Raw genomic sequence first — 27,439 nt, forward strand, 5'->3', positions numbered from 1 at the left:
ACATACCTGGCACTGAGATTTTTGTTTAATAAAAACTGTGGCTTCTAGGAACAGCTCATGGTTGAATTCCTGCAATTCCCCTGGAGTTCCCACTTAATGAACCTTAAACACTCTGTCGGAACCCCACCATACCTGAATTGTACTACTGTAAGGAGCTGGGTTGCCTTACCTTACAACCCTTTAACTACCTTAGACCGAGTAACCCAATGTAAGTTTTTCACCTTCCAATTTAATTCCTGCCAAAATGTTTACTGTTCCTTTTATGTTGATTCCAGTTGGTTTTAACTTGCCCATTTTTACCATGTGATCTTATTTCCTTTATTTGAAGCAAGCCCATTTGTATTTAAATGATTCAATCTATTACTTCTGAAAGTATTTGACCTTGAAGGTATGGGAGGATTTTGTTCTCGTTTTATGGCCTCCCCTTGTTATCATTTCACTACTTTATTCGGAGAGATGCTCTCTTCTAACTGCTCTTCCCCTCACTTGGCTGCACATGCGTTTGGGGGTGGGGCATCCTCTGCCCTCCGTACTCAGCCAGCATCAGAATGGCACAGGTTTATTCTTGGCTTCAGGCTTCAGCACGTCCAGCTCAGGATTCAGCACCTTTCCTTCCTATGTAAGCACGTAGCATGAGGAGCCCCCCCCCCCCCATGCAAGGCAAGAAACCCAACTTGGATTCCCTGTCTCAGTTTTATAAGACTACAAGAAAAGGGGCTGTGCTGAGTTTAGAGAAGGCTCTAATTAGTGACTTAGTAACTATGTTACCTCTGCTTGGTCTTTGCTTCTCTTGACTCTCAACTTCATCCTTCTAGATACATTTTCCAGTACTTTGGAGAAAGGAGAGCTGCCAACTGTAGGTGGTTCACTAGCAGAAGGGTGTTTTCACCAGTTCTAACCCAAAAAAATCCCAGGGAAGGACTCTGTAGCTTAAGCTAATTATGGTTCCTAACTAAATTACTGTGGCTTGGGAATCAAAAAGCTGTGGCTGGTTTTGCTAAGATCTGAGCTTTATTGGATTCTATAGGAACTTGACCGTTTTCTTGCTAGTCAAATGGCTAGGAAATCCCTTTAAAAGGAGAGTGGGTATAGTCACAAGAAAGAGCAAGGTTAAATAAAAAATATCTGCTATTGTATGAGTCGTGAGAAAGACATCTGAAAAGAAGCTTTTAAACAAACAGGTGAGAAATGCGATGCGTGGAGATGACAGTCAGACATTTAAGAGGTGACATTCATGGAGCTGTAAGCAAGCTATTTTAAAATGCAGCCGCTGTACAAGCACTAGCCAGTTAAGACACTCAGCTTTGTTTGACCCGTTTGTCCTTTGCTTCCTGGGACCCCATTTTGTTTGATTTTATTGCTGCATGCATGTACTTCATTTACATAGTTACTGCCATTTGTTCAGTCATCTGCACATTTTCTATCGAGGATGAAGGAGAGGACACATGGTTACTGACTCTTTGTGTTCTAAGCTGTTAAACACAAAACTGCCTTCTCAAACGCTTCTGTGACCTATCACCACACATAAGCAAGTGCTCATAAAAAGGCGGTGTCCATGGATCTTGAGCAGACTGGATAGCAGACATGTGAGCAGTAACTCCGTATGACCTAAACTAGTTAGGAATTTTCAGATAGGAATCAGACCCGAGTGTGACTGTCCTTGACAGCAGTGATTACTGTAACTGGGACCATAGCACCCTACTTGCTTATCTGTAAGTAGACTTGTGGTTCAAATGATCCGTCCCACATGGAAACATAGCTTAATAGGATTCTAGATCGATAATACAGATTTATAATAGATACAGACTTTAGATTTATCCTTATATTGGCTAGTACAATACTGCCTCACACTTCCATCAAAATACAATGTTACAATGTGTAAAATTCGTGTGACATTCCTTTGTTAGGTTTACTTGTGCCTTTAAGTGTGTTGACATTTACACAAGGCAGGATCATGGTGAATATTGTAGTGCTTTGGAACAGATCAAGTGAAATGCCAAGTCATACTAGTGTGTATTGTACTTTAAAATGTCATGCTCTTGTGTGGAGAAAAGGGATAGAATGGAGTACTGTGTGTCATCTGAACACTCTATGAGAAGAAATGGGAAGGACACAGGAGCAACTTTTGTTCCAGAAGTGTCTAGGAAAACTCACACCTATACAGCTATTCAAACTTAGAGCTCTGCTGATGTCAACTACATGCATTTTTTTGTCATTATATAACACTTTTATGTTGGAGTGGTGTTTTTGCACACTGTAGATGTATCTCTGTCCTTCCTTGCTTGCCTAAGGCATCTTCTGAATTGTTTAAAATAAAAAGCCTATGGCCTTTGGCTAAGGAGAGTAGGAAGTCAGGACTTCCAGGCAGAGAGAGGAACTCTGGGAAGGAGTGAGGTGTGGAGGATTCGCTGCTGAGATACGGAAGTCAGATGTCTGAGTAGAGATAATCAGCCAATGGCAGAACCTCGATTAGCATAATCGAGATAAGCTGGTTGGGAACAAGCTGGCTTAAGGTCTAGGCATTAATTCATAAATAAATAAGCCCCCATGTAGGGAACTGAGGTGGACAAAGAAAAGGCTAATGTTTCCATTTTTACTTGACAAATTGTTGCTTTTATACCTAATTTTGAAAAGAATTTTCTTTACAATTAAGTAAGCATGTTATGTTTATTTGTTAAACTATCATGTGTATGCATGTTTTACCTGTATGTATGTCTGTACACCATATGTGTGCCTGCTGCTCTCAGAGGCCAGAATTGGGCTTTGGATCCCCTGGAACTGGTGGTACAGATGGGTGTGAACCGCCATGGAGGTGCTAGGAACTGAACCTGGGTCCTCAGGAAGACCAGCAGTGCTCTTAGCCACAGAGCCACCTCTCCAGACCCCAAGGTTAAGTATGGAAATGCTTTTACAGAGAACAGCTAGCAATAGCTATTGCTACAGGTAAAACCCAGGTGAAGACTGTAAACGAAAACGGAAATCTGAGAGAACAGCCTCCACCTCCTTGAGCTGTTTAGCTTCCCAAACATACAATGTGCTGATGCTGGGAGTGTCCTCAGTTTGTGAGCTGCGGCAGAAGATAATGTGTCAGCATTTGAAAGACCTCCATGAGGTAGCAAACCGGTGCCTCCCAGATGATCACTGTGTGGTACAAACCGTGCATGGACAAAGTGTATGGTAGACCAGTGTGTTTAATATTGTGGCAGAAACCAAAGACTTGCCACATTATACTCTGCAGTGACCTTTTAAAAAATCCCCGCTTGTCGTTTAAAGGATATGGACCTTCCTCTTGCATTGCTATTAAAGTACGCCACCTTTGTCCAACTAAATGTGCTTAGCCAAAACATCATAGATTGAAAGCTAAAGTGTATATAAGCTGCCCTCCGTTAACTTTGACGTTCAAGAGACTTTAAAAATATATAAAGCAGTGTCTCTCTTATCACTAGTAAATACTCACTTTTCCTCAAAAATATTACTTTCTGTTAACAGACAAAGCATTTGTTATATTTAAATTAATAACTGTTTTTAAATTTATGTTTTAATTTATAATAAATTCTGTTAGATAGAATCTATGTAAATAACAGTTCTTTAGAATCTTAAAATTTTCTAAGAATTAAAGGGTCCATAATGGCAAACAGTTTGAAAACTGCAGTGAGCACTGCCTTTTTTTCTTTAAATCTGCAAACTTCAGAGAAACTCGCATTCTCACTCTGTGGTTGACATCACCAGGCCTTTACTTATGTACACTTTGAGAAATAAGTTCACCTCTGGCTTACTTTCAACCTCCATCCCATTCCAATTAAAATAGCACTATTGGATTGTAATTCCGTTAGTAAGTAAAAATGCACATTCAGGCATCATTCTTGCTTGGTAAGTAATGAAAGAACCTAGTGAGGAAACCCCCACTCAACTCCTGATTCCACGTGCACCCAAGAATCACGAACAGAACAGACCGCCTTGATGTAAAAACACAAGGTAGTTTAATGGCGGAGCTCCGGGTCGAAATGTACCTCACGCAGGAGACAGTGGATTCAACCACGAGGCTTGGAAGCTAGGGGTTTTTTAAGAAAAGGGGCTGGGGCTGGGGCTGGGGGAGGAATTGGCGCGGTTTCACATGATTGGTCCATTTAAACATCAGCAGACTGTATATGCAGATAACATTTAACTTAGGTCAGAAGGGCGGGAGATAGGAAGGCACTGGGCAGCATTTTTATCTCTCTTTATCTTTATGGCCAAGCAGCCTCAGGAATGTGTTAAGGAAGGGCCTGCCCGGGCGTGTCCTGGCCTGTTCTGCTATGTTCTCAGCCCCAAGTTTCAAAGCTCACAAACTCTTTGGGCTATTTGACATAAATTACATGAATCACAGGTCTCAAGTTTTATTTTCTTTCAGTAACTGGACTTTCTAAGTACTTATCCTGACGGTTTAGAATACAGTGTGTGTGTGTGTGTGTGTGTGTGTGTGTGTGCGCAAGTGTGTGTAAGTGTTGTGGTAAATCTCCATCCCCAAATAAGCCCCGGCAATGAAAACATGACTCAATTCATATGAATACATGCTGTGCGCCTACATTGGGCAGATCTACCACTACTCTACCATCTTCCACAGCTTATGAGACCCCTGAGAACTTGCTGTTTCTCCAGGCCATGTGCTTCTGCTCTGCTTTTCTTCTTCCTCCTCTGTATCCTCTCTCTCTTCCCTCCCTCTTCCATTTTCTCCTTCTCTCCTCACCTTCGGTTCCACCTTCCCTCTTATCTGCCCAATCATGAGCTCTACTTTATTTTACAAATTAAGGTGGGAAGCAGGTTTACAGGAAATCACCTGAGTGCTGACTCATTCCTTGTTCACAGCCACTCACAGGAGAATGGATTTAACATCAAATATAATTAGCCCCATGGCTATCCACAACATGTAAGAGACAGAAAGAGGGAGATAGGGTTGTAGTTTACATGAAAAATCCAAAGTATCTTCTAGGTAACTTACAGTGATTGCAGCCACAACACAGAGCAGCTAAGGATGTCTCTTCTGAGTCTGCATAAGAATGGGCTCCTCAGCAGGTAGAGTCAGAGTGTCAGGTGGGTAGGTAATCATTGCTTTCAGTTGTGTCTCCACCCTCCCAGGCTCAGAGAGTCTGTTCTAATCTAAAGGTCACACAGATGGCCCTGGTTGAATGGGGCTACAACTCAAAACCAAAGTTGTGATTCTGGGCAAGGGACTGGTGGGAGTGGCAGTGGTGATAGGGATGGGAGGGAGAAAGGAGAGGGTAGGCAGGAGAGAGTAACCAGAACACATCATATAAGGCATAAATTGTCAAGTAACAAAGTTAATAAGAAATGTTGATATTATAAAATTTTTATATGAAGCAAAACTATCTCAAAATTATTGCCGTACTCTTAAGAGTCACTAGAACGCGCCCCCCCCCTTTTAAAAAACCACCCATTTGTGAAGGAATTTGTTCCCGAATTCCTCATATTGATATCTGGGACTATGCTGGTTAGTTTTTGTCAACTTGATGCAAATGAAGAGGGACTCGAAGTTGAGGACCTGCCTCCATACTCTCAGCCTATAGACAAGTCTGTGTGGCACGTCCTTGATTGTTGGTTGATGTAAGAGGGCCCAGCTCACTGTGGGCAGGTGATCCTGGGTTGTGTTAGAAAGCAGGTGACCCAGGGAATAGTGGCAGGGGCCTTTATTTAATCTCAGCACTGAGGAAGGGAAGCAGAGGCAGGCAGATGAGCTGAGGCCAATCTGGTCTACATAGCAAGTTCTAAGCCAACAAAAGCTACATAGCCTGTCTCAAAAATCCAAGAGAAGAAGAAGAGGAGAAGGAAGGAAGGAAGGAAGGAAGGAAGGAAGGAAGGAAGGAAGGAAGGAAGGAAGGAAGGAAAGAAAGTATGAGGGGAAGGGAGGGAGGGAGGGATGAAGAGAGGAAGGAAGGTAGGACTGTAGGAAGGAAGGAAGCTAAACAAGCCATGTAAAGCAAGCCAATGATCAGGCTTCCTCCATGGTCTGTTTTACTTCCTGCTTCAGGCCCCTGCCTTGAGTTTTGTACCTTGACTTCCCTTCATGATGGAGGTTGTAAGCTGAGGTAAAGCCTTTTTGCCCCAAGCTTCTTTTGGTTGTGGTGTATGTCTTAGTTATAGATAAATTGCTGTGAAGAGACACCATGACTAAAGCAACTTAAGAAAGAAAGCATTTAGTTAGGGAGTTGATGACAGTTTCAAAGGGTTAGTCCTTTTCCATTATTGAGGAAAGGTGGTGACAGACAGGCAGACATGGCACTGTAGTGAGTAGTAGCTGAAAGCTTACCTCTGATCCTCACGCCAGGGGCAGAGAGAGACTGGACCTAGTGTGGGCTTTTGAAACCTCAGAGTCTGTGCTAAATGACACACCTCCTCCTACAAGGCCACACACCTCTTAATTCTTCCTAAATAGTCCACCGACAGAGAACCAAACATTCACATTTACTTGCCTCTGAGGGCCATTTTTTATCCAAACCACCACAGTGTCTATCACAGTGGGGAAAGAATCAGACTAGCTCCACAGACCTTCAACTGGGGTGGAATCTCTCTTCTTTCTTGGTGCTCTTCTTCTTTTCTGAATTGCTCATACTTTTCTCGTTAGCCTGTCATTTTTCTTCAGGATTTAAGAATGATATATATTTTAATTCCCCCTTGAAGTCTCTGCCTACCTTTTCTATCATTTTATGTTTTCCTCTGAAATCCAGCATCTTGTTACTTCATTTGGTAATGTTATTTTAAAGTTATTTGATTTTCATGTAATTTACCTCAGTAGATTCATGGGGCTGTAAAGGCAAATACTGCCTTAAATGCTTTCCACATTGTTCTCAGGACCATCACTGATGTTCCTGAAGCCTCCGGGGAATCAGATGGTTAAGGGTGTGCTCAGTCCGGGGATTTACTGGCTCTCTTCTGCAGAGGTGCTGCATTTTCCTCATTTGGAGTAGAAACCAAGATCATTGCTGTTGAAAACTTGTATTGCTTAGAAACCTAAAATAGTTCAAATATTTTATATTTTGAACCAATTTGTTCTTCATTTGTAGGAATGTTGGGAAAGATTTTAATAGCTATTCGGGATGCATGCTTTGGAATGACAGCGATACAGATGGTAAGAGCCTTGCAATAAGCCATGTTATATGGGAGAATTGCTTTTTAATAACCCTTAAAATGTGTGTAAGTGAATGTTAACTGTGCACTTGAGATTTGGGTTTATTAAAATTAAAGAGATGCACATTCCGTAACCTGGCTGGATGTGGTGGCACAGGCCTTTAATCACAGCACTCTGGAAGGAGAGGTAGGTATGCATTTGAGGCCAGCCTGATGTACGGGGTGAGTTCCACACCAGCCAAAGCCACCACCACCAACAAAACAAACTGAAATAACAGCAACAACAAACCGAGCTCAATAGCTTTATAATGAAACAAAAATATTTAAATTATTTAATCCGTATAATGGCTTACTGACATACAGATGATAAACCAGAATTAAGTTTCAAAGTTTCTTCACTTCTTGGAATTTGGGCTGAAAGTATGAAGCGAAGACTGTTTTAGTCTTAACAATGACAGTCAAAGTGAGGTGCATCAATGGCCTGTGTTCTAAGTTTCTTAGCAAATAGTGAAGGAAGAATTTGAGTTCTGATTCCCTTGCCACTCTCAGCCCCGGCCTGGTGTCTAAACTTTCTCGAGTGTTAGTGTACATAATCACCCCATGGCTTCCCCATACTGGCTTAGAATTGCCTTCTCAGACATTCTCAGAGAGTCCTTAACTGAAGTCATGACACATACTTCTGTCTCTGGCCTCACTGGTGCATCTGTGAGGGCATTCTGGTATCCCTGTGAATGCAATTGTAGGTCTTTAGAGTCAGCGATGCTGTCATCAAAGGTCAGCAGTTTCCTAAGCAGGTGACAATAGTCAGGCATCCTTAGCCTCAGTTTTTCACCTAGGCCATTGAGAATGTCACTTGCCACTGTGGGTTTTATTAAGTTATATTTTATGTCACATTTTGATGTACTAGAATAAATGTCTTTAATAATATATTCTTCTAAAAAAGAATACATTATCCAGGACTCACATTTTGAAGTTAAAAGAATGAGAGAGGTATTGTAGCAACTAACTTTAATTCCAGCCCTGGCAAGTCTGAGGTAGAACAGCCACAAGTTTAAGGGCAGCCTGGGCTTTTTAGTGTCTAGGAGAGCAGTGTGAGGAAAAGACACCACATAGCAAAAAGTAGAACTGTGTGTACGGGAATGGTAAATGCTGCGTGCTAAGGGACCTCACGTGATTGGCTTACGGTTTTGTTTTGTTTTTACTGTAGTTCAATTTGGATCGGGCTAATGTTGAAGAATTCTATGAAGTCTATAAAGGTGTAGTGTCTGAGTATAATGTAAGTATGAAGATAAATAATGGGACTAAATGCAATGTGTGTATTTCAAATATTGGGAATCTTATAATGTATAGTTATTCAAAGTATTTTAAATACTTATACACCATAGATCTGATAAAGGATTAATAGCGCAAACAACATAGTCAAAGAAGAAAAGACAAAAAGACAATCTAAAACTACATTTCTTAAAAGAACAAGTGTGATTGGCCAACAGATGAGTGAAAGATGCTAGACATGGGCTGAAGAGATGGCTCAGTGGCTAAGAGGGCTTGTGTTGTTTCAGAGTCCAGCTCTTGGAGCGCTTGGGTATTTACTCTTTTAAAGCTTTTATCAGCCTTGTACAGATGAGAATGATGACTACTAGAAGACTGTTATGAGAATTAATTGAAACAAATCATGTAAAGTAGTCTCTTCATTGAGAGTGCTGGGTAAATATTAGCTGCTATTGCTTTTGTTTTTTATTACTGTTTAGTTCAATAATTCTTTGATAGATGATTTTTGTTGATAATTTGTACTTACACTCAAACTTACTTCAAATTTATTGTCTCAAAAATAATAATTTGATCTGATCCTGTTATTATGAAATCAGCACATACTGACTGAACATCTACTGTAGACTTTACAGTTTTGTGATAAAGGGCACATGACTTACATTGATAGAAGTTAAGTTCTAATGAGGATAGGAATTAGTTCAACCATTCCATGTATGACTTAGGTCAGCAAAAGACTCTTAAAAAATAATCAACCAAGTTTTTAGAAAGTTTTCTCCTTAACCAATGTCTTAGTTAGGGTTTACTGCTGTGAACAGACCATGACTAAGGCAAGTCTTATAAAGGACACTTAAGGGCTGGTTTACAGGTTCAGAGGTTTAGTCCATTATCATCAAGGCAGGAACATAGCAGTGTCCAGGCAGACATGGTGCAGGAGGAACTAAGAGTTCTACATCTTCATCTGAAGGCCGCTAGCAGAATACTGGCTCTCAGGCAGCTAGGATGAGGGTCTTACAGCCCACACCCACAGTGATATACCTACTCCAACAGGACCATACCTTCTAATAGTGCCACTCTATTAGAAGGTCTTAGGAGCAAGCATGTACAAACCATCACAACTAAAATTGGGAGAACCAAAACATTTTGAGTTGATATTTAAAGAAACACATTGTGTGTTCAGTGCCATTCTTAGCTCCCTGTCTGTTCTTCCATCCTCTTTGCTCATTTAGAGTAGTCTGTATATCTGCTGTTCTAAATGTTGTCTGCCGCCAACAGTAACATAAAGTGAGATGCACAAAGTAGAAAAGGAAGAAAGAGTGAAGAAAGACAGATAATTTATTTCTCTCCTTTTCAAAAAATGTGTTTGATATCTCTTCTGACTGAGAACTTGACATTGTATGTATAGGCAGTACTTTAATAGCATGAAATAGAATATCAAATTCAACAGAACTATGAATAAAAATTGCAAAGTCACTTTGGGGTAAATTTAGGGATTCTAATGAGTAGGGTTACATATATCACATTCCTTAATAAAACACTTTCTTCTGTCATTTCCATTAGGTCAAATGACAGTGTTTGGGTTAATATTTAAATGTGCCGTATAATAAATTGTTTTAGTTTGGTCTTGTGTGTTATAAACTCACTGAAGTCAGGATAAGGGTTGGCACGGCCTGGCACTACCACTTGCCCACCTGGTGTTCTTCCTCAAAGTTGTATTTGTTTTCATCTTGCCTACAGTGCTTTTCAGTGTTGACAGGAGAGAGCAAAGATGCACTGAGTGGTCCAGACACTGAGAAGCGCTCTTGCCTGGTCCTGTTCTTCATTATTCCACTTCACATTGAGTGAAAATCATAACAACTTTTCCCATGATTCTTGGCGTTATTTTGTCATGTATTTTATTTCTTTGAATGATCTTTTTTCTGTTTTTTAATATATTTCTATTTATTTCTTTGGAATCACACATGTGCATGCAATGCATTTTGGTTATATTTTCCCATTCTTTCCTTAACCCTTTCCAGATTTCATCACCACCACAAGCTCCCACCCCCTCCCAATTTGGTTTCCATAACTCAAATCAAACAAACAAGCAAGCAAATAAAACATCCTTGCTCTGAACATATAGTAGCTCACTCCTTCAATCCCAGCACCCAGCAGCAGAGGCCAGGAGATCTGCATAGTAAGTGTCAGGCCAGCACAGGCCACATAGTGAGACTTTGACTCATACATTAAATAAATAACTAAACAAACAAGTAAATAACCAGCTGAATCCAGTTGGTGCTGCCTGTGTACTAATGAGTGGGAGGCCATTCGCTCTAATGCAGTTGGCACACCTGGGGCCTTCCTCTCAAAGAAAACTAATGCTTTTCTTTGGATAATTGTCTTTTTTTCTGTTTTGAATATATTTATATTTAATTTTTTGGAATTTCACACATGCATGCAGTATATTTTGATTATATTCTCCCATCTATTGCTCTTAACCCTTTCTGGATGCCCCACCTTCACACCCTACTCTCTCTCCCAGAAGCTATGTAAGGTCTGTAACCCCATCATCTAGACATGAGGACTTATGAGCCACTGAATAATTATCTTTAAAACTGTTACAAGAGAAAGAAGTGCTTTCTATCTACTGCTGTTTTGTGTAGGTTTATATTTTTGTGTGCCCTTCCCCTTGAGAACATTTTCTTGTTTATTTTTGAAAATTTCATACATATGTACAATGTGTTTTGACTACATCTTACAGACAGGGATTTGGGTTCTGGCTTCTCCCAGCTCTTCTTTCTCTTTCTGTGTCTGTGTTTGTTTGTTTGTTTGTTTTTTTGTTTGTTTGAATGCGGTGTGATTTGGTCCCAGGACTGACAGGCAGGCCTTGTTGATGCTGCTACATAATTTGCTCACCTGTCTTTAATGTGTTTTCCATAACTTTTACGGTTTCCTGCTGGTTGCGCTGTTCTGCTCGATCCTGTTCTCCCCTCTCATTTTCCTTCCTACTCCTCTGGTGGATTTCGATGTTTATAGGTAGAAATGTGGTATACTTTTTATCAGATATTTCCTAAAATACTTTGTCCACTTTTCTTCCAAGACACCATGTTACACAGTGTGACACTGGACCACGAGGCCTTTGCTTTTCTTCGCTGTGGGTTTCCTTGCTGGTGCTGAAGCAGTGCCAAGTGCCAGCCTCAGGTCACTTACCTGCAGGGCTGTGCCCTGCTCACCCATCCAAAGCACTGATTAGGCACATGTCTTTGGTTTCATTTCTAGATTTGAGTCTTCTGTTATTCATTTTTTTCCTCAGAATGTCCATAGTTCTCCTATAATTTGAGCATGCAGGCTCATCTCTGATAGCTGTATTAGCAATCATGTGTTCATTACATTGCTCCTGTCTGCTGGATACTTGTCTCCTTACTGACGTTGCTTCTGTTGGTAGCTTGCATTCTCCTCTTGCTCAGGCCTGGTAACGACTGACCCTGCATGGTGTGCTCTGCTATGGATTGTCCCCTGTAGAGAGTGCTGGGCTGTCAGTTAAGTAACTTTGGTTCAGCTTGACTCTGGGGAGGCTTGTGTTCAAGCTTTGTAAGATGGGCAGATGCTACCTCATCCTATAGGGCTTAGGACAGCCATGGGGTAGAGCCCTTCTGAGGCCTGCACCTGAAGTAGAGCCTGGCTGTTGTATTAGGGCTTTACCTGATATGAGCCCATGTACTGTATGAGGGCTTTACCTGATGTTGGAGCTCATGTATTCTGTGGGGGTTTTCCAAGCTCTGGATGATAGAAGCCATCTTGGCCATCTCGAAGCTGTGGAGCCTCCTGCTAATTTACCTTCACTAGTGAATACATGGGTATGCACTTATCCATCACAGAAAATGAAATCTCTACGACAGAGTTAGAACTAGGAAACAATCAGCTTAGATCGAGCATCCATCACCTGTGTTCAGTCCTTCATCATGCTCTAATGATTACCCTCTGCACGTGCTGCTGTGCCCGCCTGTACATTTGCTTGCATGTATATGTGTGGTTTTGACTAGGTTCTGCAAGTAGGAGAGACCATGTATTTTTCTTTCTGATATCATGTGACCTCACCTACTATTGTACGTTCTTATTTCGTCTGTTATCTTGCCAATTTTATGATTACATTTTTCTTTGCCGAATAATATCCATGAGTGTGTGTGTTTGTGTGTGTGTGTGTGTATATACACCAGTGTTTTATTAACCACGCATTCACCACTCACTTATTTCCACTTCCTTGCTCGAGTGGATACAGCAGCAGTAAACATGGGTGTAGAAAAAGCTCTGTGGCAGGGTGTGGAGTTGTTCTGTATTCTGACCCGATGATCCTATCTGCTGGGCTCCATTAACTGAGCTTGCCTCTACAATGCTGTGGAAATGTCAGGCTCTACTGTATGCTTCTACCTGTCCTGTGTCTGCCTTGCCTGTCTGCGGCTGTTTTATGCAGCAAGAGGAAAGAATTATCTGGCCTACTACACTGTCCCCCTTTCCTAAGCTGCCACCATCTAATACGTGGAAACTAGCTCATCTATTTTTTTCTTACTTTCTAGATGTTAGTTCTTGTTGCTAACCATGTAATAGATTTTTAAAGGCTCTACAGGAGAAATACGGCTATTTATATATTGGAAATATTAATTTGATGAAACTACCCTGATGGAAAGGGGGAAGTCTGAAAGGAAAATGTGTGAGAAATGGCTGAAGTGACCGGAAGAGGCAAAGCATTGCCTTGAAATGCTAGTGTCCTAGGAGTGGAGGGGAGGGATGAGAGAAAATATTTGGAGGCAAAGGTGGCCGTTGTTTAGAAAGAATTTGTGTGCAGGACTCAGATGGGAAAGAGGTCAAAGGTGACCGACCATTTGGGGACTGGAGATAGTGGGGAAGCAGCACAGTTAAAGGTATGGGGGTAAAACATTCAGTTATTTTAATTATTTTGTTTCTCTTGAATACCGAAGGATATGGTGACAGAGCTGTGCTCCGGCCCTTGCGTAGCAATAGAGATCCAACAGAGCAACCCTACAAAGACATTCCGAGAATTCTGCGGACCTGCTGATCCTGTAAGTTATTAAACTATTGGTCTATTTTGTGTTATATTTTAACAAATTTAATTTTTTAATTTTTCAGTCTTGTAACTTACATAAAAGTGAATATGCAAGAAAACTGCTCAAAGCAGTGCTTTACAAAAGAATAATTCTCACTTGTCTAAGGACAGTAGAGAATGCGCTGAGCATCTTTTACCTGGCAGAGGGTTATGTGTTTTCTTCTTTCCATTTGCTAACTTATTTTTTAAACTTTGAAATAAAAGTTTTCTAAGGTACTCCTTCAAATAGAAAGAATATAAAGGTAAATATGAAGATTGTGAATATGGTGGCTTTATTCTAGATGCTTAAGAAATTGCGAGTGGTTAAACTTGTCTACATGGGGTAGATCAGTGATGATGAGTGCATCCAGAGCTTCTAGAGCAACCGGACCCACAGGGGAAAGTACGAATAAAGACCAAACAAACCTTGGTGGTTGAGGCAAACTCACATGTTGAAGAATCATTTGGTAAGAGAGAATCTAATACAGGGACAATGTAAACCTTGTTAGAGGAAGAGAGACTCGAAGGACAAGCTGGGGAGCAGGGAAGATGGAAGAATATCAAAAGCTGCATCATGGGGACAGGGAGAGCAGTGAAGGGCAGAGAGCGCTCTGTGCTATGCGAGCAGAAGATGGTTTCCTTAGCCTCAGTTACATGCATTTTTGGAAACACGAGGAAATAAGTATTTTTCCTAAGTAGAGGAAATAAGAAAATGTAATTCTTATATATTAGGAAAGAAGAATTCTTTATATGTAACTCAGTTTTAAAAATTATCACAGAATTCTTTCTTTGGTACAACTGGAACACGTTACATTGACAGAGGTTAAAGAAAGGGATTCTAGCAGTGAAAGGGAGCAGACCTGAGAGCAGCAGGTCAGCCAGCAAGGCCTCCTCTGTAGAGTTAGGGAGGAAGGAGAGAAAGGACACAGTGATACATAGCACACAGGACACCGGCAGAGGATGGTGCTGATGCTGTGGATTTACCGAATGTCAATCATGAGAGGCTAAGAAAGGATACCTTTGACCTGAGGACAGAATCATTTTGTTAATTTTAGTTTCAGCTTTCTGTTTAATAGCCAAATGGGGCTTTTGTTAATTTTTTTTGAGAAAATTAAAATCTGAGTGATCAGCTGACCAAATAGGAAAAATTAGAGAAATAAAAATAACAAAAAAGAAACAAGTTAAGCTTTATCATTGTTTCCTTCTCTCACCTAGTCAGTAAGTGGTTATTGAACTATTGAACTTGTGCTGACACTTATGGATGTAGCGATACAACCTTCAACCAGGCAACATGGTACATGCAGAGTCTGAATGCATGGCAGACTAAGCTAGAAGGCTCACTTGAGCTCATAAGTTCGAAGTCAACCTCGGTGACAAAGAACAGAGGCTTCAAAGGCTTTTCAGGGTATCATCACTTAACCATCATGAGTACTTAATTTTCAGGCATTGTGGCCATCCATGTTAAATATTTACAAGTAAAACAAAACCACAGAATTTTAGCGTAGATATCTCAGTCTAAGAATGCAAGGCAGCTTACCGAAGAAAATGTGGCATGTGAGGAGAAGTAGGTGATAAAGGTGGCAGATGATGTGATTAAAGTCTTGACTGCACAAAAAAGCATCACTTTATAGCAAGAGAGCTTGCTATCACTTTAGAGCAAGCTCTAGCATCACTTCATAGCAAGCTCTAGCATCACTTTAGAGCAAGCTCTAGCATCACTTTAGAGCAAGCTCTAGCATCACTTTAGAGCAAGCTCTAGCATCATTTCACAGCAAGCTCTAGCATCACTCTAGAGCAAGCTCTTTTCTTCTTTCGATGGTCAAGAACAGGCAGTTAACCTCAGAGGATGAGCTCACTGAGGGAGAGCTGGGGAATGGACACACAGGTATCTGTGGGTATGAGAGTACTAAAAGGGAAAACATGTGGATTCTTTTCCTTTACAGACAGTTATTCAGTGAGCATTTCTTGGGTGAACAGTATGTGCAAGCTGTCAGGTTCTGCGGCAGAGGCATCCTGGAGATGACTAAGCTCAGTTCCTGTTCTTGCAGGAGCTCAGTTTCATGGCTTAGTTTGGAGATTTGCAGGTTCTCGGATCTTGCCTCCAGAAGGTGTACCTGGGATTGCTCCACTGTGGGTTTTGATGTTGTGTTTTTCATTTTTGTTGTTTACACACTGCTACTAGATCTTAATAAGTACATGTATTACACTGCATCACAAAATGCGATTAGAATATTTGAAAACAGTCCTATGTATCTGTACATTTAAATGCATGGCCTTGGGAAAAATTCACGGTGAGATTGAGAATTCTAGAGAACAGGAGATCTACAGAGAGCCAATAATAATTCCTGGAATTAGAAAACATTATCTCAGCCCATGGAAGTATTACACATTGTTCCTTCCCTAGCAGTTATTTTCCCTTCCCTCTGGCCCAGTTCTCTTAGTTCTCCCTTAGCAATACATCAACAAATCCTTCTTGTCCAGCCTCTTAACTTTTGCTCCAACTCTCAAATTTATATTATACTAATTATATTAATTAATTGTGTGAATGGATTTCTTCATTTGTGGGGCCCTCACATACATGCAATGCTTCTCCAGAGACCAGCGATACAGCAGTCAACAGACAAAGCAGTCACCTTGCACACAGAAGTTACAGCCTACCCAAGGGAACAGACCATGAACAGACCTTAAAAAGTAAAATCCACTGTGTGTCCTTTGGTGGCAAATGCCATGGGGAAATAATGTAGGCATGAGAAACAGAGTTACCAGGAGAGGAAGAGTGGGAAAGGTGGCGGCAAGGTTATAGAGTCGTCAGAGGTGGGAGAAAGTCACTGGGCTTCCAGATAGAAGGCACTGGGAGCGCCAAAGCTGGACTATTCTTGGTGTGTGAGGAGACTCCAGGAGGCCACATTGGTAAGAGTGGAACTGGGGAAGAGAAACTGAGGAAACAGTGAAGGACTCTTGCCTTTCCTCAGTGAGAGGGGAGCCACAGGAGAGGTTACCAGAGCACCAGCTTGGCCTCACACGTTTTTCATGGGCAATTTCTGGGCTTCTTTGGGGTCAAGAGCAGGAGGAAGGGTGCATAATGCATGCTTGCTTTATAATAGGGCTCAGAAACCAAGCAACCTAGCAAATGCTTCTTGTTTTTTCACCAGTAAAATTAAAAAATAAGACTATATGATGCTTAAATTAGCTAATGTGGTTATGCTTGTTAGAACAGTGTCTAGCATACTGTAAGGATTGCTAGCTAATTTTCCTTACTGCTTTGTTTTTGTTTTTGTGTTTTGAGTTCTTAAAGAAAGTGTCATAAGGGACCACACAGCAGATAGAAGGCAGGATGAGAAGGCTTGAGAGTGACTTTCTTTCTAAGTCTTCATTTTATGAGAGTGGTCAAGTCAGGACATGCTAAATGCTGTCTTAAGAGTGAGCCCCTCATTTCTTCAGAGGAGCCTGTGTTAGCCATGCTGAAGTCAAGTTAGGTGAGATGAGGAGGAGGCCATTGACACTGCACCAGTGAGGATGTGGAGAAAGAGAAGGACGGGATGAGTGGGGCAGTGCTGCAATGGGGTTTATTGTTTCTTACGTAAACTGCACTGTTGAGGAACAGAAGAAAGCATACACTGTATCAAAATAATGATTAGTATGACACATATTACGTAATATATGTGTCTTAGCTCTGTTCTATTGCTGTGAAAAGACACCGTGACCATGGCTGTTCTCATAAAGTATTTAATTGGGGAGTTTCTCATAGTTTCAGAGATTTAGTCCATTGTCACCATGATTCGGAGCATGGTGGCAGGTGGCTGTGATGCTGGAGAAGTAGCTGAGAGCTACATCCTGATCCAGAGCCACCCGCAGTGACACTTCCTCCAACAAGGCCACACCTCTTAATTGTACTATTCCCTGATGACTAAGCAATCAGATATATGAGCCAATGGGGGCTGTTCTTAGTCAACGCACCACAGTGTTTATATGGCTTCTATTTGGATCTTATAGAACAGTCTCATGGGGATCAGAAAATTCATGGGGAACTGTTTTTAGTATACGATCTTCATCCTTTTTATTTTGTGTCCTTTAAGAAGGAAAAGAAATTTCCAGTGGAATTTTATCATCTATAAAGAGAACAAACGGCTCCAGGAACTCCTTACATTTAGGAGCTTCAGCTGGCATAATTTCAAATTTGAATAGAGCCATGCCAGATAGTTATTAAAATCACACAGCTAAGACATTGATAGATATTTCTTGTAATCTATTATTAGAAGGAAAACAGATGCTCACAGGCAATGGGAAGACAAATGGGAGTCAGGTCAGTGCTTCCAGGGAGGCACAGAGACCTGGCTTTTGTTTGTTTGTTGTTTTTGTTTGTTTGTTTGTTATAGGAGTGATTCTGTTTCTTTGGAATAAGTGCCAATGTTTCTAAGTAGGCAAATTCTACAGAATGGAGTTTCCATAAGGCAAAATGAGGATCTACCCTTTCCAGTTCAAGGGATAATATCACCTGAGCATAAAGGTAGTAAACTTAGAAAATTTAGTTGGAAACATTTGGTACACCATTGTAATAGGTAATAAGGTTACTGAGATTATAATAAATGATACTTTTAATTCTTTTTAATTTATAAATCAGTTAAAGAATAAGATACCTGATTTAGTCCCAACAATGATTCAGCGACACACAGGTGCTAGCATCCACCTATGGTACTGTTACCTTGTTTTATCTACAAGGATACTGGGCGTAAATAAATCTGCAGATTCTCTGCAGTCAGGCACCTCTGCCAGACTGTCCTTTAGGTTAGAAATGAGCACATCATTATACTGAAGGTTTTTAATTCTCAAGAGAGCTACATCCTGAGCCCTAACAGCTCCATGTTTCCCACCTTTCTGGCAGATAGCTTGAATACAGACCGGTGTGTGATCACCATCAGAGAAGCAAAGCCACTTTTAACATCACAGGCTGAGCAGTCTTTAAGATGTGCCCACTTGCTGCCTCTCGCTGGCCTCCACCATAGTACAAACTGGGACAGAGCATATATAACTTTTTCCCCTGGAAGCTGATACTGCAAGTATTAATGTGAACAGGCATGGTGGCACATGCTTATAATCTCCATGGTTGGGGAGGAGGAGAAGGAAGGATCATGAGCGCAGGGCCAGCCTCCACTACACAGTGAACTCAACACAGCCCGTGCTCCATGAAACCTAGTTTCTAAAAACTAGGGCTTAGTTGGTTAATTACTGAGATAGCCTGGCGATTTTCTAAACTTGCTCCTTCCTAAACCTCTTTCTTAATTATTGTTTTATTTCTTCAACCATATGCCAAGTACTATTTAGATACCAAGCATTCCTAGTCCATAGGATGCAGTGGTGCTAGAGAGTGGCAGAAATTCACTATCTGGCAATGTCTTCGCTTCACTGATATGACAGATATCCAACAGGTAAAAAAAGTACCATGGAATGGGAGTGATTCGGGAGAGGAGACACCTGTCTAAAGATGGACAGGAAATGTGCTCTTTAAGAGTCTTTCTCCTATCAGTTCAAAAGCAACAATTGTGTTTTTAAATCACAGTTTCTAAATCCTGTGGGTGGAGAGAAGTCAGGACTAGCAGGAAAAAATAGACTGGTTGGGAAAGCAACCACAGGGCAGGCACAGTTAGCTCTCTTTAGCAGTAGCACATCATCCAAGCAGATTCATACATAGTCCATTCCACCATTTGTGCTTAGCAGGATTAGTGTTTGAATGTGCCAACTCAGAGAGACCTAGCTCAGCTCCTACCTCCATGGACAGTCTAAGTGACGTTTGGTTGAGTTTTCTCTGCAATAGGCATCAGCATCTGAACACTGTGCACGGGTCACTCTCTGGTCACTCACCTTCATTTCCTTCACTTCTATTTCACCGGGTATATGGTGGGGAAGGAAAGAAAGCTTTATCTTTTCTTTCTCTGGTATTTTCAGGACATCTGGTATTAAACAAATACTCAATATATATTTTAGAAAGAATGAATGTTAGTTTAAGCAGCTCTTTGTATCTCTTCAATAAATATTAATTGATAATGCTGTTTTCTTTAAGATCTTTCGAGGCTGAGAATGTAGCTCTGGGATAGAACCCTTGCCTAGCATGAGAGAGGCCCCAAGCTCACCTCTTTTTCTCTCTACTGGTAAAAATACTATTGTATCCTTTGCCCTAAAAGACTTTAGACTAACCATATTCCAGTCAGATGAGTCCCTCTGACAGTCAGAAGGTGGAACTTAAGCTTGCCTGGAGCAGTGCACCCTGGGATAGAGGCGCAGCACCAGCTGGGGCTGCTAGCATTTTGGAATCCCAGGAGGCTGGTGCACATGTGCCAGCTTTATCTCCCTAACACAGACATGCTGTTTGCAGTTTCAAATGTCAGCTCCCAGGGGCACTGCTTAGGACAATAGACTGTGCATTGAGATGGAAGGAAAATATGTTTAAACCTTTCTGAGACCCTGGGAAATGACCAGTGTTAGATACAAAAGACCCTGTCACTTTCAAGTCTACCCAAAGGTAAAAAAAAAAAAAAAAAACTAGTCACACCAGCACCAGGCCTGAGTCCTGACTCAGTTACGATCAGTGTGAATAATCCTGAGCCATGCTGTCTCAGGAAGTGTCAGTGAGTCAGTCCTAACCCTTGAAAGGCCAAAGAGAAGGGTGTTAAGAACCCTCCAGTGCAGCCAGTAGATGTATGTGACCCTTTTAATCTTGAGGGTTGGTTTTTGTTCGTTAATACCAGCTAATAAACAAAAATCATTATTTCCACATAGTAAATTATAAGCATAGTTTTTGGAAGCACTTAATTCAAATATAATGAAAATATTCACTTACATGTGATTTAGGAACTGGTTATTCATATTATGAAAGAAGTTTGTAGTTTTCATAAAAGTACTTAAAAAAAGATATCTTACATTTTAAATAAAACTCAGGCTCAGCACATTTCACATTAAAAAATGGACAATAAATGTAAATGACTGACTGAGTTGTTATATACCGTTTTTCCCTGATTTACCCCACTGACCAGTGGAAATGGACTTATCTTTTAGATAAATGCCGGATCAGATGAGATTGTGTTTAAAGAATTCCTACTTCAGATTTTTTTTCTAGACTGAGACTTAAAAGCCTTTGCGCCCGAGTTATCTCATGGTCTTGCAACTTCTGCCTCTGTTCAGGGCAGTCCAGTTCTAAGGACAAAGAGTTCCCAGTAAACCCTAGGACCCACAGATAAGGTCTCCCTTCAAAGTCGAGAGTTATGCATCCGCCGTCTCCCTCAGCTGCAAGTTTGCTTTCAGCAGTTTGTTTTTCATAGTCCGCCATGGCCCAAAACAGTACATGGAAAATGCTAGAAATATTTAGTACATTTACTATATTATTCTTGTTAATAATGTCTTACTATGTTCGCTTGGTAAAATCAACTGTATACAAAGTTTGTATGAGAAACATATAATGTCCAAGCATCTGCTGGAGTCCTGAACACATCTCTCGAAGATGGAGGATCGGTAGATGCTTACGTACATCCTATGAAACCTTTTGTCCTATCAAGTAGGCAGTAAGAGTTCAGCGAGCAATGAGCACACGTCCAGGAGCAAGAAAGACGTGTTCCTTGTTCAGAAGGAAGAGCCGAGTTTCCTTTTCTGCCCATGTAGAGTACACATTATAGATGGTCCTAGGAGATTATGCTTATTGAAGACCTCCCTGCCCGTCTTAAAGCATGCATAGGACTGCATCCATTTTCAGCTTGCTTTGAGAAGAGTATCTGGCTTGCTTTCCTCCTAGAAAGTCTGAGTGCCATGTGCCATTTGGAGTGAGTCACTTTGGCCTCCGTGGTTTTTGTATTTCTTTCTCCCCTGGTTTCCAGATCTCCTCTTGAGTCAGATTCCTGGCAAGTGAAATCAGACAGCAAAAATCAAGGGAGATATCTCTGTCTTGATAGAGACAGAAGCATATTTACCTGTGTTATCATTCTTGGTCTTCTGTTTAGAAATAAACACTCTTATTTTGGCTCAAGAAAACAAAAATTAGTTACCATTCTTGTTTTTCTCCTTTTCAGAAATAAACACTGTAATTTGGCCTTAAACTAGTATATTTATAAAATAAGATTAAAACCATCCAGTAACTAATATTGTATAATACCTACTTAATTAAGTTTTACACTAACAGTATTAAATATGCTTCTGCAGGCCTGGGGAAGTAGCTCTATTAGGAAAGTGCTTTTGACCTGAGCTCAGTCCCTAGAACTCCTGTAAGAAGAGTAAGGTTCCGTGGCATGCTCTTGTAATTCCGGGTGTAGGGCGGTGGAGACAGGTACCCACCTTTGATTGGGCAGCATGACCTCCTTCATCAGCTCCTGGGCTAGCGAGAGACCCTTCATGTAGTTGTAATGGCTCTTGAAGATGAACACCCAAGCTTCTTCTCTAGCCTCCATGTGCATGCACACACATGTTTACATACACATGCACCCTTGGGCACGCAGGCACACACATACACATTCACATGTTTGTAACACATACAAAAATATATAGCATTGTTATTAAACTCTAAAAGCCAGGTGTGCTGGTGTAGGCCTTTAACCAAGCACTCAGGAGACAGAGGAAGGCAGATCTCTGTGAGTCCAAGGCCAGCCTTGTATATAGGGAGAGTTCCAGGATAGCCAGGGCTACACAGAGAAACCCTGTCTCGAAAAACAAAACAAGGCAAGAGGCTGTGTGGGTGTTCAGCATAGGGCTTAGCTCAGCATCTCACTATTGCTAATTTCCTTATTCATCTATGTAGCCATGGAGACTGAACTTCCGTCTGAGCTTTTGAACATGTTCTTATTACTGCCTTTGAATCTATTTCTGGGGGGTGAAGGTGCTGAAATCGACATAAAACACCCCCATTTAAGATGCATTTTATTTTGCTCTTTCTAAAACTGTGACAGTGTAAGGAGGGAGAGTGGCTTAAACTATTTCATGCTTTCCTTTGCCTTTTCTCTGCGTAACAAGATGGATGCCCACTCCCAGTGGACATTAATATACAAAAGAGTGACTTGGTATTCAGAGTCCTCATTAACCTGGGGCGATGGGAAGCAGGGGGAGCCGCAGTGTGCAGCACTGTCCTCTTCTTGTCACATCTAACACATTAGGCTCTGCAGAGCCTGCATGAAGCAGCTCACACAGGAATTTCTATTAAGAATGAATGTCTGTTCACCAGACAGAAGTTTATCGGGAGTTTTGTTTGCTAAACATATTGTTTTCTGTGCTCTCTGCTCTGCACTCTGAGTCAAACCAACCAAAAAGGATATAAGAAAAGGAAGCTAGCTAACCAGCAGTCTATTCACACAAGTGCTGGGAGTAATTCATTTTGAGAATTTATTGAATTGTTGTATGGCAAATCGCTTCCTTAATTACACTGGAAAGCAGAATCCAATATAGAAGCAGTTATATGTTTAAATGGTTACATAACTGTGGATCATTGTACTGGGTTAAAAATAGGAATTTCTACAGCATAGCTTACCAATCATCCGAAAACAAATGAGGACAAAGTCTGGAGAAGACATCAGGGGGAAAGAAGCCTCCTTCCCTGTTGCTGGGGGTGTAAAGCGAGACAGCCCCTGTGGAAAGCAGTATGGTACCACTGAAAGCACGCACATGGATCTCCTTCATGGCCCAGCCCTACGGCTCCTCGAAGGTGCTCAGAGAACTCTACGACCTATGGAAGTACCTGCACGTTCATGTTTACCATGGTTCTCTCCATAGTAGCAAGGAAGCAGTCAGCTCCCATGCCCGTTGGCAGATGAATAGATTATGAAAACCTGCAGACATGATATGGAATTCCATTCAGCCATAAACAGAAATGAAACTATGGAATTTCCAGGGAAAAGAGATAGAATTGGAAACAGGATTACCTAGGCCCAGAGAAGCCAGGAAACCAGAAAGGACTCATGAGAACTGCAGGAATACAATTGGAATAGATCTGTGGGCTTTAGCATGTTGAGATAGCCTGTGCTGTCTAGTCTGAGTGTCTGGACAACAGTGAATCAAAGAGAAGCTGAGTTGCTGAGTGGCTGAGAAGGAAGTGGGAGAAGATGATAGGGTTGATCTAGGACAGGACATGTGACAGCCAGCAGGATGGGTTGCCTGGATTGGGCTTGCCCAGGATTCCATCCAAGTACTATTGAGTGGCAGTTTGGAAGTCGCTTTTCCTATGGTTTTCTAAGATATATCAGTTATATTGAAATTCAAAAGCTGGCCTTTATTTTTAGAATGACTGCTTTGTTCCAATTGTATAAAAGAAAAAATGAATTTTTAATAGGCCCTGGGTGATGCTTGGTGGAGAAAAAGAGATCAGATAATCTAGAAGAGAATGAGGGGATAGAATGGGTTATTTTACCTTTTAATCTAGTCACAAGTTACAGTTCCACTGGGAAGAGGATGACATTGCCTTTAGACTGTAACCCCTGAGGAAAGGTTCTTCTGTGATGGTGGCGGGAAACTGTTAAGGAAGACACTAAGAAAACCAGTGTTCTGATGGCAGAAACTCATATCGGAGCTATCCAATTAACATGCTGTGGTTTATTAAATGTTCTCATTAAAGGAATAATTAACACATTCTAAACATGATTGCCTGTCTCCCCCTCTCTACTCCCTCAGTATCTGTCTCTGTCTGTCTCTCTCTGTCTCTCTGTCTCTCTCAATCTCTCTCTCTGTCTCTCGTGTGTGTGTGTGTGTGTGTGTGTGTGTGTGTGTGTGTGTGTGTGTGTGGTACTAGGTGCTAATTCCAGGCTCTTACAGATGGTAGGCAAGTGTCTACCACTAGTCTTTTCTAGCCTTCCTTTTGCTTTCTTAGTTTGGAGCTGAGTTTCCCTAAGTTATCTAGACTGGTCTTGAACTGCCTGTAACCCCAGGCAGCCTTCAAGGTTCTGATCCCTGGGGCTGGAGAGACAACTCAGAGGCTAAGAGCACTGGCTGGCCTTCGGCAGACCTGAGTATAATTCCTAGCACCCACGTGGTGCTTGACAACCATCTGCAACTCCATCTCTACATCCTCTTCTGGTCTCCATGGGCACCGGGCATGCACATGATACATAAACATACAGGCAGGCAAAACGTCCATACATAGAATAAAATGGTAATGCATTGTTTTAAGATTAAGATTATCCTGCCCCAGCTAGAATCACAAACTACATCCACAGTCCCAGCATGATGGTTCCACTTTAGAAAATATGTAACCAAGGAAACAAGCACAATTGTGCAGCTGTGAGGAACAGTTTATCCCTGTGTGAGCCTCTTGCCTCATGGTCATGTGCCTCAGGGTCATACGGAAGAATGTGAATTAGCTAGACATTAGGTGGCATAGGTTTGTAAACCCAGCTGCTGGAGTGGCTGAGGTAAGGGGATTCCACGTTTGAAAAATGTCTTCTGGGCAGTTGAGTGAAACAATGTCTTAACGTGAATAAAACAGTGAGGTTGAGCTCTGTGATAAAGTGTTTTCTTAGCAAGTGTGAATCCTTGGATTTGATACCCAGCAAGAAATAGGAAGTGGGGGAAGAGGAGAAAGGAAAATTGACAGAGGCAAAGAAGGGTGGGCAAAGAAAGAATATGCGTTGATGCAGTTTAGCAGAGTGTATTTTTTAAAATGTAGTTATGTATAGGCTTAACAAATACACTGAACGATGACTTACTGTAACATAATCTGATGTTTATAGTGCTCAAGTATGTGCCTGCACCAGAAGACACCTTAGTTTTTGAGAATTCAAATCTGTCTTAATATCACAGATGGAAAATCACTTAGATGCATTGAAAATCTAATGGTAGTCTGATTGATTGTCCCCATCTCATGCTGGTGCCACATGGAATTTTATATCAATGACATTATATGAAGTCAGAGACCCTGAGCAGGTCTCCTTCAAAGATATGGAACTAGTGTTCAGGGTTCTCAGTGCCTTTGCAGCCCTGTGTGCCCTGGTTTGCAAACTTCAGATAAACAAAATCATCAATGCCCAAATAGGGAAGTTGATCTGAGCTATCTTCTACTCAAGTATAAGGACCCAAGTTCAGATCCTCAGGCCCCATGCAAAGCCAGTCATGATAGCATGCATCTGGAATCTCAGTGTTGCTGTGGTGAGATGGGGGGCAGAGATAGGCAAGGCCCCAGAAGTTCTAGGGTAGTTAGGCTAATGTACATTGTGGCAAACAGTGTGATTCCATCTTAGACAAGGTATAAGGCAACAGTTGACATTTGAGGTTGTCCTTTGACTGTGGCACACAGATGCCTCTACAGGCATACAAATGCATACATCATACACATATATATGAAGATGAAAAAATAGATCAATCAGATGGTGGTTACTTATATAGCAAAGGAATTTTCTTCTGAATTCCTTGAGACAAACACTTCTGGAGAATATAACAAGAAGGGGTTACCATTGATTAACTAAGTGGCTGCGTTTCTCCACACTGTCACCCTTAATGCATATAAATTTGGACATTACTGGTCCTTTGATTTATCCACTCACTCTCATGCTAAGTCATTAGTACTGATACTCCAGGCATCTTTCATGAGCTTTCAGTGTGTTGGCTATGTACAGATCAGTCTCTTGTCATTAAGTTTGTGTGGATTACAAGAACGAACATATGTATAAACAAAGGAGATAAAAGTTAATGATAGAGGTAAAAAAAAAAAAAAAGCCTGCTAGGAGACCACTGAAGTCTACGTATAGCGTGAGAATAAACTGTAGCACTCGTCTGGGAAGGGTACATGGGAAGGAACGCTGTGACAAAGGAAATAGTCTGTGTGTTGTGACAGCCTGGGTGTGGGCTCAAGGAGGAAAGAGGCAATTGGGGATGACTTCAAAGCTTTTTGCCTAGGCTCCTTGGCTGAACTCTGGTTCTGTTCATGAAGAGAGGGAAATTAGGAGGAAAAAGGCTAGGAGAGGAGATAGTAAGCTTACATTTGAACAGATAAAAGTATAAATTTCCAATGGAATAACTGAGAGATGTTGAGTAACGTTAGGGGCTAAAGTGTCATCTGAAGAGACATGGACAGCACTAAATGGGATGGAATGGAGAGGGCAGAAGATGAGAAGGAAGAAGATAAAATAGAAGATAAGGTGACCAAGCAAAAAACAAGACTGAATTGTGAGTGGCAAGAGTAGTCTGAGGAGATAAGATCATACATGTGGGATGTGTAAAGGGGAGCTTCAGGAATGTGGGAGTGACCCCGAGGGCTCAATATCAAAGGGGCTGGAGAGGGTCTGTGACAGTGTAAAGACGCTGGCGCCCTAGCCAAAGCAGCATAGGTGGCATTGTGGGTAATAGACAGGGTGAGATGAGACAGGTTTCACTCTTGTGTCTCTCTCCTGTGTCAGTGAAGACTGAAGGGAGCAGCTGACTGTGGGAGCAATTGGTTCTTTACATGGACATGGTTTCTCAGCTGGGTGAGCAGTGGCATTCTCTGAAAGGCACACAGCTTTCCGTTCTCTTCTTTGTTTTCGGTTTTGTGCGAGTCATCTTACTGTGTAGTGATCTTTTTTTTTCCTGCTGTAGACTCAGAGGGCATTCATCAGGATGAGGCTCTTTCCTCCCTCTGCAGGATTACCTAAGCAGTGACGAGAAATAACCAAGCTCCTAGGAACTTGGGCACGAAATTGTCCAGGGGCCTGAGCATGCCAGGGACTTGGTTGTTTCTTGAAAGGCTGTTGACTTTAAGTGCAAATAAATATTACTTTTTAAGGGGTCTACTTTTCTCTGCATAGCCTGTCGTGTATAAATACTGATATTCCTTCTAAAGAATTGTTTATTGTATTAAATGAAATTATTGGTGCTTAGTGTGGCCTTGTTGTGTCTAGAAGTTATTTCTGCTCATTAAGAAAGGCTAGCAATACTAACCAGAACCCGGGAGCTCTTGTCTCTAGCTGCATATGTATCGAAAGATGGCCTAGTCGGCCATCAATGGAAAGAGAGGCCCATTGGACTTGCAAACTTTGT

The 27,439-nt window shown here is 41.4% G+C and overlaps 1 protein-coding gene across 10 annotated transcripts in view; it reads left to right on the top strand.

Annotated features, from left to right (window-relative positions):
* The window catches only part of Nme7 (NME/NM23 family member 7), a 123,381-nt gene that overhangs the window by 65,398 nt on the left and 30,544 nt on the right, over positions 1-27,439 (top strand). For all 10 annotated transcript variants that reach the window (XM_029483004.1, XM_029483015.1, XM_021157201.2 and 7 more), the window contains 3 exons: positions 7,059-7,123; positions 8,330-8,398; positions 13,344-13,445. In XM_029483004.1, coding sequence (XP_029338864.1) covers positions 7,059-7,123; positions 8,330-8,398; positions 13,344-13,445 — 236 coding nt within the window. The remainder of the gene's footprint in view (positions 1-7,058; positions 7,124-8,329; positions 8,399-13,343; positions 13,446-27,439) is intronic.

This window comes from Mus caroli, chromosome 1, assembly GCF_900094665.2.
Source record: "Mus caroli chromosome 1, CAROLI_EIJ_v1.1, whole genome shotgun sequence".
NCBI lineage: Eukaryota > Metazoa > Chordata > Mammalia > Rodentia > Muridae > Mus > Mus caroli.